The 17,450-nt window shown below is 33.2% G+C and overlaps 1 protein-coding gene across 2 annotated transcripts; it reads left to right on the forward strand.

Annotated features, from left to right (window-relative positions):
- Positions 1-9,908: 9,908 nt before the first annotated feature.
- Positions 9,909-16,646, forward strand: TRMT10C (tRNA methyltransferase 10C, mitochondrial RNase P subunit). 2 transcript variants are annotated; one of them, XM_051985205.1, is made up of 3 exons: positions 9,909-10,011; positions 10,433-10,610; positions 15,071-16,646. In XM_051985205.1, the coding sequence occupies exon 3, from the start codon at positions 15,083-15,085 to the stop codon at positions 16,373-16,375; it is 1,293 nt and encodes a 430-aa protein (XP_051841165.1). In that variant the 5' UTR covers positions 9,909-10,011; positions 10,433-10,610; positions 15,071-15,082; the 3' UTR covers positions 16,376-16,646. The 2 variants fall into 2 exon arrangements, with proteins under 2 accessions (XP_051841165.1, XP_051841166.1); XM_051985206.1 differs by lacking the exon at positions 9,909-10,011 and adding an exon at positions 10,035-10,153.
- Positions 16,647-17,450: the final 804 nt, after the last annotated feature.

Below are 17,450 nucleotides of genomic sequence, written 5' to 3' on the forward strand. Positions count from 1 at the left end.
AACATGGAACTTTTATAAAAGCTGATCTTGTATTAGGATAGAAAGAAAATGCAAACAAATTTAGCAAAAAGACAAAAATAGTAAACATACCCTAGATAATAACATAATAAAAAGTTATTGGTTTAGGGACCACCAACAAAAGATAGTGATCCAAATAAAACTTTAACAATGAACCTCTAAATAACGAGTGGGTCAAAGACAAATCATAGAAACAATAAATATATAAAAGCATGTACAATATTATATTATGCTATCATATTATTTGCATTCTCAGTGAGTGTGAGAAGAGAATTTAAAAGTGAAAAATGTTTTAAATGAATGTCAAAAAAAAAAAAAAGAAAATGAAGTTTGTGAAAGAAAATGATTATGTTGAAACAAGAGGCCAAAATTTCTGGAATGTAGCTAAAGCAACTATCAAGGAAAAAGTCATATCCTTACAAACGTATTAAAATGGAAAAAGAGAAAATTAATGATTTTATATATACATATATATGTGTATATATATATATATATATATATATATATTATATATATATATATATATATATATGTATATATATATATATATATATATCGCTGAGGCAATTGGTGTTAAGTGACTTCCCCAAGGTCACATAGCTAGGAAGTATTAAGTGTCTAAAGTCAAATTTGAATTCAGATCCTCCTGACTTCAGGGCTGATGCTCTACCCACCATGCCATCTAGATGCCCCAATATATATGTTTTTAAAAATTAAAAAAACAACAAATCCAAAATGAGCACAAAATATGAGATACCAAAAATTAGAGGAGAAATAAAGTGTAAACAAAGAAAAAAATTCAAAGAAATAAAATTTAAAGCTGGTTCTTTAAAAGACTAATAAAATCATAAGACTTGAGCTAATCTCATTAAAAAAGGTTGCAAATGAGTAAGGTCAAATCACGAAAAAAAAAAAAAAACATTAGAAATAAAAAGAATAATCAGAACATATTGTGCATTTGTTGTTGTTTAGTCTTTTCAGTTATAGCCAGCTCTTTCTGACCCATTTGAAGTTTTCTTGGTAAAGATATTAAAATAGTTGGCCATTTCCTTCTCCAGATCATTTTACAGATGAGGAAATTGGGGCAAATATATAATCCTAATACCAGGGAAAGAAAATCACAAAAAGAAAACTACAGGCCAAAATCATTAATGAACTCTAAAAAATTTTAAACCTGTGAAAGACAACACAGTGATTTAATTTTGTTTTGATCAAGTGGAATTTATATCAGGGATGAAAGAATGGTTCAACATTAGAAAAACAATTAACATAATAAATCATGTTAAAAACAAAAATGCATGATTATCTCATTCATATATATACAAATGCTGAAAAAGTCTTTGAAAAAATACAATACTCTTATGCTAAAAAGCTTCCAAATTTTGAGGGACCTTTTATAATATCATAAAAAACCATCTTTCTAAAACTAAAAGTATCACATGCAATGGGGATATACTAGAATGATCTCTAATAAATACCAGTATGAAAAAAAGGAAGTCCACTCTTCCCACTATTACTTGATATACTTCAGGAAATGCTAAAAACACCAAGATAAGAAAAATAACTTAAAAATAGGTTTAAAAAGAGAGATAAAACTATCCCTGTTTGCTGATAGTGACATGTAGGAAATGCTAGGGAATCAATAAAAATGCTATTTGAGAAAATGAATAGACTCAGTAAAGTTGTAGGCTACAAAATAAACCCTCAAACATCAATCACATTTTTATACAATAATAACAAAACCCAAAAAACAATAACAAAAAAAGAAAATCTCATTCCAAATAACTACAAAATGCTTGAAATGTCTAGAGATCAACTTATCCAAGCACACAAAGCCTAACAATTATAAAGTGAAACTTAAAGAAACAAAGAACAATTTAAATAGATGGAACACTATTCAGTGTTCATGGCTATGCTCTGTAGATATAATAAAAATGAATTCTACCATAGTAACTTATACCTATATTATATGCCAATCAAATTGCCTAGGATATATTTTACAAAACTTGATCAAACAATAACAAAATGCTTTCATAAAAACAACAGATCTGCATAAAAAAGGGAAACGGAATCACATGTGCAAAAATGTGGCAATCCTTTTTGTAGTGACAATACTGCCACTGGGAAACAATTATTATAACCAGTGTTTCTGATAAAGGCCTCATTTCTAAAATACATAGAGAACTAAGTCAAATTTATAAAAATATAAGTCATTCCCAACTGATAAATGGTCAAAAATATGAAGACAATTTTCAGATGAAAAAATTAAAACCACCTAAAATATCAAGGGAAAATGATGAAAAGCAGATATAAAGGAGGGAGATCTTTAAGGAAGAACTTCAAGAACTCAAATTATAAAGCAGCAGTCATCTAATATTTATTTAAAAGAATAGAAATCTCAGTAAATCAGAAAGAATGGAACTCAATAACCTAGTTTTTTAGAAAGTGGGAAATTTAAGTAACTTAGGGAAAATCCCTAAATAGAAACTATTAGGAAAACTGGAAAACAGTTTGGGAAAAATTAAGTTTAGATTTAATCTTATGCCATATTCCACAATACATTCTAAATGGACATGCAATCTTTACATTAAAGATCATAATACAAAAAGAGAGAGAGAGAGAAGAAAAGCACATCCTTTCATAGCTATGAATAAATCTTTGAACCAAATAAGAAAGAGGCAATTACAAAAGATAAAATAAATAACTTTGAATATACAAAACTGGAAAACTTCTGTACAGACAAAATTCTGTACCTAGGATAAGAAGGATAGCCATCAAATCGGGGGATTTCAAATTTTCTTTCAAAATTCTCTGATAAGGATTTAATATCCAAGATTACCTATGTATGTATGTGTGTATATATGTATGTATAAATAGATTACATATGTGTATCTGATAAGAAATTAGTCTCTAAGATTATATCTATATGTATGTGTTATGTATATGCACATATATGTATACATACATGTTGTATATTATGTGTGGGGGAATTACTAATATAGTTATAGTATGACTGATAGTGATTCTTCCCTAGATAAAACCTCAGAAAGTATCTGTGTATAAATATTGCTTAAAAGGACCGAATTGCAAAGTATTCACAATCATAAAAAAGTTCTAAATCACTATTAATAGAAATGATTATTTTAAAAATCCTAAGTTTTCACCTTACATCCTGAAAATTTGCAAAGATAACAAAAAATAAAAACAATAAACAGTGGGATTATAGAATAATTTTAAGAAAAGCTCCATTTTTTATCCTATGCTCTTTAGTGTTTTTAGTAAGAATCAGTTTTATCTTTTGTTGAGTTTTTTCTTACATCTATTGAAATAATCACATGATTTCTTTTGATTTTGTTATGTGATCAATCATGCTGATAATTCTCCTAATATTGAACCAGCCTTACCTGCACTTCTAGTATAACTCTCACCTGGTTATAGCATATGATCTTTGTGATATCTTGCTGTCATCTTCTTACTAGCATTTTATTTACATTTTTGCATCAATATTCATTAGGGAAATTGGTCTATAATTTTCTTTCTCTGTTTTTGCTCTTCCTGGTTTAGGTATCAACACTATGTACCATAAAAGGAATTGGGTAAGACTCCTTCATCTATTTGTCCAAATAATTTATATAGTATTGGGATTAATTATTCTTTAAATGTTTAGTAGAATTCACTTTTGAATCTATCTGGCTCTGGGGATTATTTTTAAGGGACTACATTGATGGCTTATTCAATTTTTTTTCTAATATTGGTTTATTTAAGTATCCTATTTTGTTTTTTCTTAATCTGAGCAATTTATATTTTTGTAAATATCAGTTTTGCTTAGATTGTCAGATTTATTGGCCTATAATGGGGCAAAATAACTCCTAATTATTGCTTTAATTTCCTCTTTGTTGGTGATGTTACCCTTCCCATTTTTGATACTGGCGATTTGGTTTTCTTTTTTTTCCTTTTTTTGATCAAATTAACCAATGATTTATCTATTTTATTTTTCCCCATAAAATGAATTCTTAGCTTTATTATTAGTTCAATGATTTTTTTTTTTACTTTCAATTATATCAATGGCTCCTTTGATTTTCAGGATTTCCAATTTGGGGTTTAACTGAGGATTTAAAATTTGTTGTTTTTCCAAGGTTTTTTAGGTTTTTCTTTCTCTATTTTAATGATGTAAACATTTTGAAATGTAAAATTTCCCCCAAGTACTACTTTGGCTATATTATCAAAATTTTGATAGGTTGCCATTCTCTTTAATGAAATTATTCTATTATTTATTCTTTGACCTAGTTAAATGATTTGCCCAGGGTCACGAAGGTGGCACGTGTCAGAGATCAGATTTGAATTCAAGTCCTCCTGACTTCAGGGCTGGTGTTCTATCCAGGTAGCTGCCATGGCCCACTTATTCTTAAGATTAGATTAATTTCCTCTTCATTTCAAAGATCTGTTGACATTTATTGAATATAGTTTTTATTGCACTATCATTCAAAAAGCATGCATTTAATTTTTTTGCCTTTGCTTGTAAGGTTTTTATGCTAATCAGTCTTGTCATGTACTACTGAGAAAAAGATATATTTCTTTTTATTCCCAATCATTTTTCTCTAGAGGCTTATCATGTCCAACTTTTCTAAAATTCTAATCACCTTCTTAATTTCTTTGTTTATTTTTAGTTAGATTTTTCTACTTCTGAGAGAGGAAAGTTGAGGACCTCACTAGTATAGTTTATTGCCTATCCCATTTGGTACATATATCGTTGTTATTGCTATTACTTCATTGTTTATGATACCTTTTAGCAAACTATAGTTTCCTTCCTTATCTATTTTAATTAGACCTGTTTTTGCTTTTGCTTTGTAATCACAATGGATATCCCTTCAGCTGTAGCATAAGATTCTACTCCATCCCCTTACCTTTACTCTTTCCTTGTCTCTGTACTTCAGAGCAACAATGTAAAAAGAATAACTACACTCCAAAAAAATCAAAAGTGCATGTAACAAAATTATAAAGATAATGCATGCTTGGGATGAAGACATATGAGAGAACATTCCTATCCTACTCTTTTGTAGAATTGAGATCCACAAGTCTTATACATTGTACAGGTTTTCAGATTTTTTTCAATATATCTGTTGTACTGACTTCTTTCCTCTTTTTTTAAAAAAAAATTATATGTATATGTTATGACTCTTTGGAAAGGGGTGAGGGGGAAAGATATTGAAATAATATGATGATGATAATAGAAGATATCAATTAAAAAAAAAAAACTTTTAAAATGTTTTTTAAAGAAAATGAATGAAAGGGAAAAGATACTTATGACCCTGACATTTTAAATGTGGAATATAGTTTTTAAGTAGAATATAAGTTCTGTGAAATCAAGCCTTGTCTCACTTTTGTTTTTTGCATCCTCAGTCCTTACCATAATATCTGGCACGTAGTAGACATCTAATTAATGGGGAATGAAAAATTAATCTCACACATTGGAAAAATAAAGGAAAATGTAAGATAAAAATAGATAATCAAAAACAACTCACTTGGGGGGAAAAGCAGAGATTAAGAGTCATTGTATTTTCTAAGTCATGACCAACAAGAATCTGAATATTATGTTTTTAAAAGAAAAGAAAACCACTTAAGCCTTTTAGGCCAGAAAGGAAAGTAAAATATAAAAAATTCTCCATTCATTTTCTGAAAGAAATCTAACATAAAAATATCTGGGGGTTTTTTGTTGTTTTCTTTTTTGTTTTTGTTTTTGTTTTTTTTAATTTTTTAATTTTTTTAAACTTTATATTGACAGAACTCCTGCCAGGGTAATTTTTTACAACATTATCCCTTGCACTCACTTCTGTTCCGATTTTTTCCCCTCCCTCCCTCTACCTCCTCCCCCAGATGGCAAGCAGTCCTTTATATGTTAAATGGGTTACAGTATATCCTAGATACAATATATGTGTGCAGAACCGAACAGTTCTCTTGTTGCACAAGGAGAATTGGATTCAGAAGGTATAAGTAACCCAAGAAGAAAAACAGAAATGCAAGCAGTTTATATTCATATTCCAGTGTTCTTTCTTTGAGTGTAGCTGCTTCTGTCCATCCTTGATCAATTGAAACTGAATTAGCTCTCTTTATCAAAGAGATCCACTTCCATCAGAATACATCCTCAAACAGTATCATTGTTGAGGTAAATAATGATCTCCTGGTTCTGTTCATTTCACTTAGCATCAGTTCATGTAAGTCTCGCCGGTCCTCTCTGTATTCATCCTGCTGGTCATTTCTTACAGAACAATAATATTCCATAACGTTCATATACCACAATTTATTCAACCATTCTCCAATTGATGGGCATCCATTCATTTTCCAGCTTCTAGCCACTACAAACAGGGCTGCCACAAACATTTTGACACATACAGGTCCCTTTCCCTTCGTTAGTATCTCTTTGGGGTATAAGCCCAGTAGAAACACTGCTGGATCAAAGGGTATGCACAGTTTGATAACTTTTTGAGCATAGTTCCAAATTGCTCTCCAGAATGGCTGGATATGTTCACAATTCCACCAACAATGTATCAGTGTCCCTGTTTTCCCACATCCCCTCCAACATTCTGCATTGTCTTTCCCTGTCACTCTAGCCAATCTGACAGGTGTGTAGTGGTATCTCAGAGTTGTCTTAATTTGCATTTCTCTGATTAATAATGATTTGGAGCATATTTTCATATGGCTATAAATAGTTTTAATTTCTTCATCTGAGAATTGTCTGTTCGTATCCTTTGACCATTTATCAATTGAAGAATGGCTTGATTTCTTATAAATTAGAGTCAATTCTCTATATATTTTGGAAATGAGGCCTTTATCAGAACCCTTGACAGTAAAAATGTTTTCCCAGTTTATTGTTTCCCTTCTAATCTTGTCTGCATTTGTTTTGTTTGTACAAAAACTTTTCAATTTGATATAATCAAAATTTTCTATCTTGTGGTCAATAGTGATCTCTAGTTCTTCTTTGGTCATAAATTCCTCCCTCTTCCACAGATCTGAGAGGTAAACTATCCTATGCTCTTCCAATTTATTTATAATCTCATTCTTTATGCCTAGGTCATGAACTCATTTTGACCTTATCTTGGTGTACGGTGTTAAGTGTGGGTCAATACCTAGTTTCTGCCATACTAATTTCCAATTTCCCCAGCAATTTTTGTCAAATACTGCATTCTTATCCCAAAAACTGGGGTCTTTGGGTTTGTAACATAAAAATATCCAAGAATGCCACAGCCAAGAGCTTCCAAGTCAAAGAAAAAAATATCCTTTCTGTCAGAAGGGATGGGTTGGAATATCAAAGAACTACAATTAGGATCTCTAAAGACTATGATAAAACTCTTACAAAGAAAAGAAAATCTTAATATGGTATTCCAGAAGGCACAAAAGCAAAGATTTACTACTAAGAATTACTTATGCTGTAAAACTGAACATAAATCCATAAAGAACCAGACTTTTCAAAGAATAGAGAGCTGTCATTCCATATAAAAATAGAAGAGCCAGTAGAAACTTTAAAATGCAAGAACAGGAATCAAGAGAAAGCTTGAAAGGTAAGTGCAATTGAATAACTGAAAGAGGTGATGGAATGAAGTACATACATTCTAATAGAAGAGATATATTCCCTTTAGACTATCACTGCCTTCAAGAGTTACAGAAAAAATATTAACACTGGGACTGAATGTGATTTCTATTTTGTTAGTTTTAAGAAAGAAAGAAAAGTAGGATCTGACAGCTACAATTATAAATTACTTGTGTTGGTCGAATTCCTTCTCTTTCTTAATTTCTTTCTTTGCAAAGAGAATGTAAGGGAAAAGAGAAGAAAAGCCATTATCAAGGTCCACTAAGTCTTTTTGCTCCCTGACAAGATAAGGTTTTTTTTTTTGTTTTCATTATCCCCATAGAGTCCAAAGCAGAATAGGAACACTGGTAGGCTTTGCCTAGCCTTATACATATTATAAGAGCCTGGAAAGCAGTTAGGATTTCAAGGGGAAAGTTTCAAGTTTGTAGTCTGGCTAAAATTTCAGTGGAGAAATCTCCATAGGTAGGATTACAAGCCATTGGAACTTGGGGGCTACTAATTAATACTAACCCTTTTGAAGCCTGTGAAAGTCACAATTTAAAAGAATTGAAACAGATTCTCTTCAAGTCAAAAAAGAGTTTATTTATGCCATAGCTGATAGGCTAGTCTCTATAGAAAGTCTAGTAAATTAGAAAAATTTTAGGGAGAGTTTTATATACTGAAAATTTAGGGCTTAACTAGCAGGCTCATGGCCTACACGATTGTAAATTGTAACAGATAAGAAGAAGCCAGGATGTTTTTTCATCCAAGTAAAGAGAAAGGATGTCTTTTACCAATGGTCAATCAGACTGATGGGCATTTTTGCAGAGGACAAAAAAGGATCAAGAGGTTTTATTGTTCCAGGGTAAGTAGACCCTGAACTCTGACCCATCATCTTCTCCTTTTCCGTCTTTTGGGGAGAAAAAATTCTGGGTTCAAGGGCTGGAGACTCATCATGTTTGCACTGGCATTCTCCTAAACCAGGCCCTATAGAAAGCTTCTGCTGAAGCAACTTCCTGACATTTTAAACATCCACATTATTGATTCTTCACTCTCTATTGTATTTTCCACCACCTTGGATTCCATTTGCACTGAAACCAGCTGAGTTTTATTTACTTAAAAGCAGTAAATCTTGCATTTTTATGCCCCTTGTTGTGGAATAAGGAAAATACACTAGCAATCTACTTTTAAAATTTACAGTATTACTACAAAGCCAGTTTTCAGAAAGGAGAGCATTCCAGGGATAATAAACAGCATGAGCCAAGGTAAAAGAGCAAGAAAACACCAGCTGCCTGGCAGTACGGTTTGTTCAGTTTGGTTGGAAAGGAATGCTTGGAATGGGAGTTATGATATTGATGCTGTTTAGGTAATCAAGGTTCCTAGTGGTCTAGAGGTTAGTGGCTTATTAGTTGCAAAATAAAAGTTCATTGTTAGAAAGAAATCAGTTTAACTAGAGACTGACTTCTATAGTGGCAGATCTATGGGAAATGGAGTTTTGCACTGAGAATGCAGTTCTCAGTGGACAGAAGGTCCTGGCAGAAAAGGGAGCTGCCAAGGTCCATCTGCAAAAGACCTTCGTTGATGGAAGCTATTCTATTGTGTGTCTTGGTGGGGGGTTAGGACAGCCCCAGCAAATCAAGACCAGTTGGGGCTGGGTGCCCAAGCAAGTCAGAATGGGGCTGGGACAAGGCCCGATCTCCTATTGGAATTCAAAGGGATGCTTTTTGACCAGGATTTTTAATTGAATCAAAGGCTCTGGCATCTTAGAAAGACAACTTGTCGGGGGAGGATATGCCTCAGCCAGGAGGGGCTGGGAATCTGAAAGGAGTCACAGATCCACAGGAAATACAATTTCTTAAAGGGACCACAACGTGCTTCAATATGAGGCTGCAGATTGCAGACAGCAATTGGGATTTTACTCTGGAAGCAATTGGGAGCCACTGGAGAAAAACTGGTAGTGACATAATCATAATTATTAAGGAGAAAAACTAATCTTTAAGCGTCTTGCTATGAACCTTTAGTCCCGGGGGACTGAGGCCCGAGGGAGAGCCTGCCAGACCACGTGGGGTGGGCTGAACATGCTTGGGAAAACTCTAATCTGGGATTTACCGAAGAGTTAGGAATAGGAAATAGTGGTTCCAAGCTTCCCATTCACCACCCACTACCAGTAAACCGACAAACAAAACTCCGGCAAAGAAAGCGAGACACAAACATGACTCCTCCCTCAGATTCTGGGCCGAAACACTCAACAACCACTAACACACGAGCTTCCGTACGCCACTAAAGGGCGTCCTGCGTAAGATTCCTCTCGGCGTGACGTGCAATGCTGCGTAGCGTGGGACTGGAGATAGGACTTCCCCTCCCGCGCTTATGTGACCTGAAGACAATTTCCGGGACGGGGCTGGGAAGAGCTCACGCGGTGTCTGAGGGTGAGTCCGTATATTGACCGCTCTTTCTTCGGTTTCGGGATCCATTTAACTTTTACATCTCAGTGAAGCAGGGGGTCAACGAAGGGAAAGGGCCGGAACTCGACATTTAAAAAAAAAATTCACGGCCAGAATTACTTGAATGGTACAGTCGCTTTTTCCTGCAGCCCTCTCAACTTTGCTGTGGTAGAAACAAATTTTATCAGCATCGTGCGAGTGGAAACGGAGGATCAGAGAGTTTAAAAATAGATTTTCTCCGAATCAGTTACATTCCTGCATCCCTTAAGAGTGTTTAGTACAGGAGCCAGAAACCTTTCCATTCCCAGTACCATATACACGGTTTTTTTTTTTTTTTTTTAAATACTAGAAATTGAATAATGCAGAATGTTAATTTTCTTTTCTTTTCTTTTTTTTTTTTTTTTAGTTTGGATCACCACCAAGAAAACTACACATGTGTTTGAAATTTAAGGGCTTGGTGAGAGATGAGAGATGATGACACCGATAATGTGAGATGCATTGTGCTCTTCTGATCTATATCCCTTAGTGGAAAGATCTACAAATCAATAAAGAAGACTGCACCCAAAATCAGAACCCATTGCTGGGTAAGGGATTACTTCATAAAGTTTTTGAAATATACACTGAAACACTGTAATAAGAAATGTAAATGAGTAAAATAAAAGTGTGTCATTAACATTAGAAATTACTTCGCATTTTCTAGAAATTTTCATATTTTAATAGTACCTGAAGTATTAAAATGCTTAGAGCTACAAGTTTTCTTTTCCTTGCACAATTATGCCCTTTAATTATTGCAGTAATGTCACTGTAATTTTAATATGGAATTCTATATATCTAGACAACTTCCTTTTGGGAATGGTGAGCATGGGATATCAATTCTCCCCTCCACCTCCCTTACTAGATGGTTATCATGGTCCCATTAAGCTTTTCTCTTTAATTCTTAAGATTTGAGTTTTTAGACTTTTCTGTAAATCAAAATTTAGTATAAAAGCAGTAAGAAAACATTGTGGAAGAAGAGATCAATTATTTGGGGTTCAATTAGTGCATTTCTTTCCCTAACTTAGTATTTGTTTTTAAGCATTCTTTTATTTTTATATTGTGAGTTTCAAATTATCTCCCTCACTAAGAAGGCAAGCAACATATTGCACCCCCACCTCCTCCAAGGCCAGAAAAATAAAGTGAGAAAATTTTACTTCAATTTTGCTCCCAGAATTCTCCATTTCTCTCTCTAGAAATAGACAGCATTTTTTTCATCATGAGCACTTTGGAATTGTCTTGGTTCCTTCTATTGATCAGAGTAACCAAATGTTTCCCAGATTATCATTACAACATTGCACAACATTCCCATCTCCTCACTTTACTTTGCCTCAATTTACATAGGTCTTACCATGTCTTTCTAAAACCATACCCCACCCTACCCCCACCCCCATCATTTTGTCATTTCTTACAGCAAAATAGTACTCCAACCAGGGTATAACTTACCCTCGGAGTTGTTTCAATTTGTATTTCTCTAATGAGTAATGACTTAGAGCATTTTTTCCATACGATTGTAAATAGCGTTGATTTCTTCTGAAAAGTGCCTGTTCGTATCCTTTGACTATTAAGGAACAGCTTTTTTTTTTTTTTTTTTAATTTGATTTACTTCTCTGAGAAATGAGATCTCTATTAGAGAAACTTTGTGTACAAATTTTTGCTATTCATTGTGTATAATACTTTTTAGTAAGCTGTAGTTTCCCTGATTATCTCTTTAGATCTCTTTTTGCTTTTCCTTTGTCTGAGATCATGATTTCTATCCCTGCTTTTTTTATTTCAGCTGAATTGTATGAGGTTTTGTTCCAGCCCTCTGTTTTAAAGTGTATCATTATTTTGTATATCTTAAAACAACATATTGCTAAATTCTGGTTTCTAATCTATTCTGCTATCTGTTTTTGTTTATAGGCAAAGCTTATCCCTTTCACTTTTACAGTAATGATTTCTATTTCTGTCCCTCTCTTTTTCGTCTATGTATTCTTTTCTCTTTTTATCCTTTTCCTCCTCAAAAGTCTTTTATTTTTGACCACTACCCTTCATTCATCTACCCTTTTATGATGTCTATCCTCATTTTCTTATATCCCTTTGTGGGTAACATACATACCTATTTGAATTTGTAATGCATGTTATAACAATTACATAAGTGTTTTTGTTATTTGTACTTACCTATATATTTTTATATATTATTTGTACGTACATATGTGTTTCATGTGTTATTTATACATACATACATAATACATATACATTCTTTCCTCTTTGAACCAATTCCAATGAAACTGCGCTTCAGTCATTTTTCACTCCTCCATTTTCCCATCCAGTATAAAAGCTCTTTCTTGTACACATTTTTATGTGAGAAAATTTCCCCTGTTCTGCTTTTCCTTTCCCTCTTCTCCCAGTGCATCCCTTTTTCACCCTTTCATATTTTATGCAGAACATGCCAACATATTGATACTTAAGCCCTCTGTCTATGTAGACTCTTAACTGCCCTAAAAATGGTAAAGTTCTTATTATTTTGATTACTATCATCTTCTCATACAAGAATGTAAATAGTTTAGCTTTATTGAATCTTTTATGTTTACTCCTTCAGTCTTACCTTATGTTTCTCTGGAGTCTTGTGTTTGAATGTCATATTTTCTGTTCCTCTCTGGTCTTTTAGTTAGGAATGCTTGAAAGTTCTTTCATTAAATATTTTCTCTCCTGAAAGATTATACTGAGTTTTGCTGGATATGTTATTCTTGATTGTAATCCTACCTCATTTGCCTTCCAGAATACCATTTCCCAAGCCCTCCTTTAATGTGGAAGCTGCTAAATTTTGTTTGAACCTAAACTGTGCCTCCATAAAATCTAAATGATTTTTTTCTTGCTGCTTGCAAAATTTTCTCCTTGACCTGGGAGTTCTAGAATTGGACTATAATATCTGAAAATTTCCATTTTGGAATCTCAGGAAATCATGAGTTAATTCTCTCCATTTCTATTTTAGCCTCCAATTCTAAGACATGTGAGCAGTTTTCCTTTATAATTTAATCAAATGATCTCTCCTAGATCTATTTTCTAAGTCCGTTGTTTTTCATATGTAATATTTCACATTTTCTTCTATTTTTTCATTTTTTTGACTTTCTTTTATTGTTTTTTGGTGTCTCATAATGCCATTAGTTTCCATTAACCCAATTCTAATTTTTAAGGAAATATTTTTTTCAATGAGCTTTGGAACCTCCTTTTCCATATGATCAATTCTGCTTTCTAAAGAGTTCTTTTCTTTAACAAATTTTTGTATCTCTTTTACCATGAGATCATTTCTGGTTTTTAAGTTGTTATTTTCCTCAGTATTTTTTTTTTTTTTTTTTGCTTCTTGTAGTAGAATATTAACTCACTCTCATTATTTCTTGCATTACTCTTATTTCTTCCCCCAATTTTTTCCTCTACCACTTATCCTTCTTTAGGAATTCTTGTTGGGCTAGTGTCCAGTTACCTCCCCCACCCAGGCATTGCTTATGTTTTCACATTATTGTCTTCTGAGTTTGTCTCTTCCATGCCACAAGCTTCCATAGCTTTTTATAGTCAAGTTTTCTTTGTTGTTTGCTTATTTTTCTGGCCTTTTTCTTGGCTTTGAACTTTGTGTTAAAGTTGGACTCTGCTCACGAAGGCCTTGTGCCAAACTTTTTTTGTACTGCTGTTTTCAGTTCTACAAATTTTCAGTGCTTCCAAAAATGGTATGATATGATCACTGCTCTCCCCTGTGCTCTGATTTTTAATCAGGAAGGGCCTCTGCTTCCCTGTAACTGCAAGTGCTAGTCTTTCCTGTCCCAGAACTGCCACCAGGGCCCCTACTCCCTTGTATAATCTACCACAAGCTCTCTTCTCCATCAGAGAACTGTGACCTAGAACTGCTTTGAGCATTAAAGTACCCACCCAGTGTTGGGTCCCTGTAATATCTCTCTTTGTGACCAGTTCAGCCCCCTTACTGTACCTGAGCTGAGAGCTCCTGAAGCTACTGCCATCATTGCCTCCAAACCCTGCTGGGGTTGGTGCAGTGTGCCATGGACGGGCCTCAACCCCAGTGTCATGGAGCTCCTCTGCCAAACTCCTAAATTTTCTTTGGTTAAAAAATATAAAATGACTGACCTGACTTTTTGTTGGCTCTATCACTCCAGAATTTGATTTGAGACATTATTTTGAAGTTGTTTGGAGCACAATGTTGAGAGAGTTCTGCTGGGTTGCTGAATCTAATCCTAGTTTCTTTAAACTGATTTGTGACCTCATATGGGGTGTCATAACTGAATGTGGAGGGCAAAATTATGATTTATTATCAATAAATGTTTGATTTCTGTATCTATTTTGTATACCTATATGCCTAGGATCACACAAAATTTTTTTGGGCAAAAAGAAATGAATGGAAAATGTTTTAAGAATCTTATCTTGGCTCTGCCTCATAGTGCTTTTCTTTTGTTTACTTGCAATAATCCTTAATTCCCTACTATTAAATAGCAGTGAATCCTTGTAGAATTTAATAAATAATTCAAAATTGACTATAGGTTTTTTCAGCCCAAGTTATAGTTTAAACAAAGATGTACCTAAAAGTTATGATTATGTAGGGGCAGCTGGGTGATACAGTGAATAGAGTACCAGCTCTGAAATCAGGAGGACCTAAGTTCAAATCTGGTCTCAGACACTTAAACACTTCCTAGCTGTGTGACCCTGGGCAAGTCACTTAACTCCAATTGCCTCAAATTGGCAACAACAAAATAAAAATAAGTTAAAAAGTTATGATTATTTATCACAGATTTCTACTTGAAAAAATGTGTACATGTATTCTCTACCCCCAAAAAAAAAAAAAATTCTGCATAATTTGGACCAATATCATTAGCAACTGGTTAGAAGATTAAGACAGCATTATTTGTATCATTTCTTTAAAGTAATTTCTTTAATCATTTCTTTAAAGTAAATTTCTTTAAAAAACATATTTACTTAATAAAGTGAAATTTAAATAAATTTTCATTATATAATATTTGTTTTCCAGACCTTCTACAAAATGAGTGCCTGTTTCATGTTTTTAAGACATTTTGCCAGGCAATCTGTTGTGCCATTTGTCCATCATAAGAAAGGAGCAAGTTTATATAAGAAAGGAGCAAGTTTATATTTTACCATTCTACATAGACACCTGTCTTCTAGAACACCTTTTTTGTTTTATCCTAATAAGGAGAATGTCCCACCTAGTGAGAAGATAGATTTGGATGAGTGGAAAAATACAATGAAATCTAGTTTACCAGAAGAAAGAAGTAGTTTAACAACTTCCGAGGATACTCTAACAATGACAAGAGAGTGGATTGAGATGTGTAGAATGCTTAACAGAGAAGTGCCAGAACATATTAGTGATGAAGATCTCAAAATGATCGCAGAATGTCCCAGCAAAAAGTCCAAAAAGAAAAAGCTCAAATTTTTGTATATCAAGGAAAAGCATAAAAAGGCTAGGCAAGAAAAACAGGCAAGGAAGAGAGCAGAAAAGGAAGAAACTAAAAAGCAAAAACAACTTGAAAATGATGAAGAAACTGAAAATAGAGAGCTGAAGAATTCTTTTCTCTTGCCACTTCAGGATAGAGCTTTTAAAACTGAATGGGATTGGAGAAATGCCCAAGCAATGATATTTGGCCAGCCTTTAGTTTTTGACATGGCTTATGAAAATTTCATGCCTGAAAGAGATTTGAAGAACACTGTGTGCCAACTCTTAGAAAGTGAAGGAGCCAATCGAAAAGATATAGATCCATTCCATATATATTTTTGCAATCTCAGAGTTGACAGTGTTTACCACAAAGAATTACTTAATCGTTATAAAGAGAAATGGAACACATTGTTTTTGACAGCAACTGAAAAGTCACATGTAGATATATTCCCAAAAGAAAGTCTTATCTATTTAACTGCTGATTCTCCCAATGTTATGACTACTTTTAGACATGACAAAATTTATATAATTGGATCTTTTGTTGATAAGTGTTCTCAGCCCCGAGTATCCTATGCAAATGCAAAACGACTGAATATAGCAAGTGAACGTCTTCCATTGGATCGATATCTTCAGTGGGAAATTGGAAGTAAAAATCTCACCTTAGACCAAATGATGCGTATATTATTAACTCTTAAGAATACTGGTGATTGGGAAAAGGCACTGAAGTTTGTTCCAAGGAGAAAGCATAGTGGCTTTCATACAAATTCCATTAATTCCAAGAATTTTGTCAAGGGTTCACAGAAACATAAGTTAGAAATTAAAAAATCCTTTCGGAAATTGTCTTTAAATTCACAGAACAGGGGAATGTGGTGGAAGGATGAGTAATATAATTGTACAATCAGTTTTAGAATGTTTAAATGATTGTCATTAATTTGAACTGTTGTATTTTTCGTTATATTGCTGCTTGGGACTTAGGTATTCATCTCTTTAAGATCTCACTTCCATATTACAGGTGTGTCACTTATTCTGTTAACTTACTTTTTAGGACTCCAATCTCCTGGAAAATGTTTTAGAGAGCTTAGTAAAACTAAACTACTGTTAATTATATATAGAACAATAAATTGTTAACATTCATTATTAAATGTCTTTTAGATGATTTGAGTCGCATATTCATTAGATTTTATTTAATGGTTACTTTGTAGATTCAATCAGTAAGTATCATTTCAACAACTTATCAATTATGCATTTCAAGCTCAAGGTTATGTTTTCTTTTTTCTCCTATATTAAAGCAAAAGGTGATTAAGTGCTGATCAGTAGTACTTACTCAGTAGATTTTTTTGAGTGACAAAGAGGAATTTTTAGTTTTGAGTATAGCAAAGAAATGTTGGATAGACTATTGTAATGCATTGTAATAGGATTCTTTACTAGAAATCAAATATCAGTAAATTAAGGAAAGTCCATAATACCTTGAAATGCTGTCTGCAGATTTAAATCAGTATTTTTTCATGCTATGAAAAATCCCAGCTAAAATATATCTTAAATTCACTTGGGGGAAACTAACTGGTTCAGTTTATCTTTTCATTTTAAAATTCTCATAGCTTTTTTTTATTTATAGCACAGTTGTTTCTAGATCTAAGATTACCCGCACTTACAGATAGACACAGTGAGCCACTCCTTGTTATTGGGGTCGGGAGGTTAACCTATCTTATACTGGGAAGAAACTAACACTGAAATAAAACACTTTCCATCCATAGTCTCCCACTTTTCCAAGGAAAGGAGAAAAGTGCATTTTCTCTCTGCTTAGGGCCAAGACCAGCCACTGCAATTACAGTGCATTTAGTTCTCTTTTAGTGCTCTTATTTAACATTATTGTAGTTATGTGTAATTTTTTTCTGCTTACTTTATTCTACTTAAATATAACTTAAATCTTTCCATACTTCTATAAATTCCATATTCATTT

Source organism: Antechinus flavipes, chromosome 3, assembly GCF_016432865.1.
Source record: "Antechinus flavipes isolate AdamAnt ecotype Samford, QLD, Australia chromosome 3, AdamAnt_v2, whole genome shotgun sequence".
In the NCBI taxonomy this organism is placed as follows: Eukaryota; Metazoa; Chordata; class Mammalia; order Dasyuromorphia; family Dasyuridae; genus Antechinus; species Antechinus flavipes.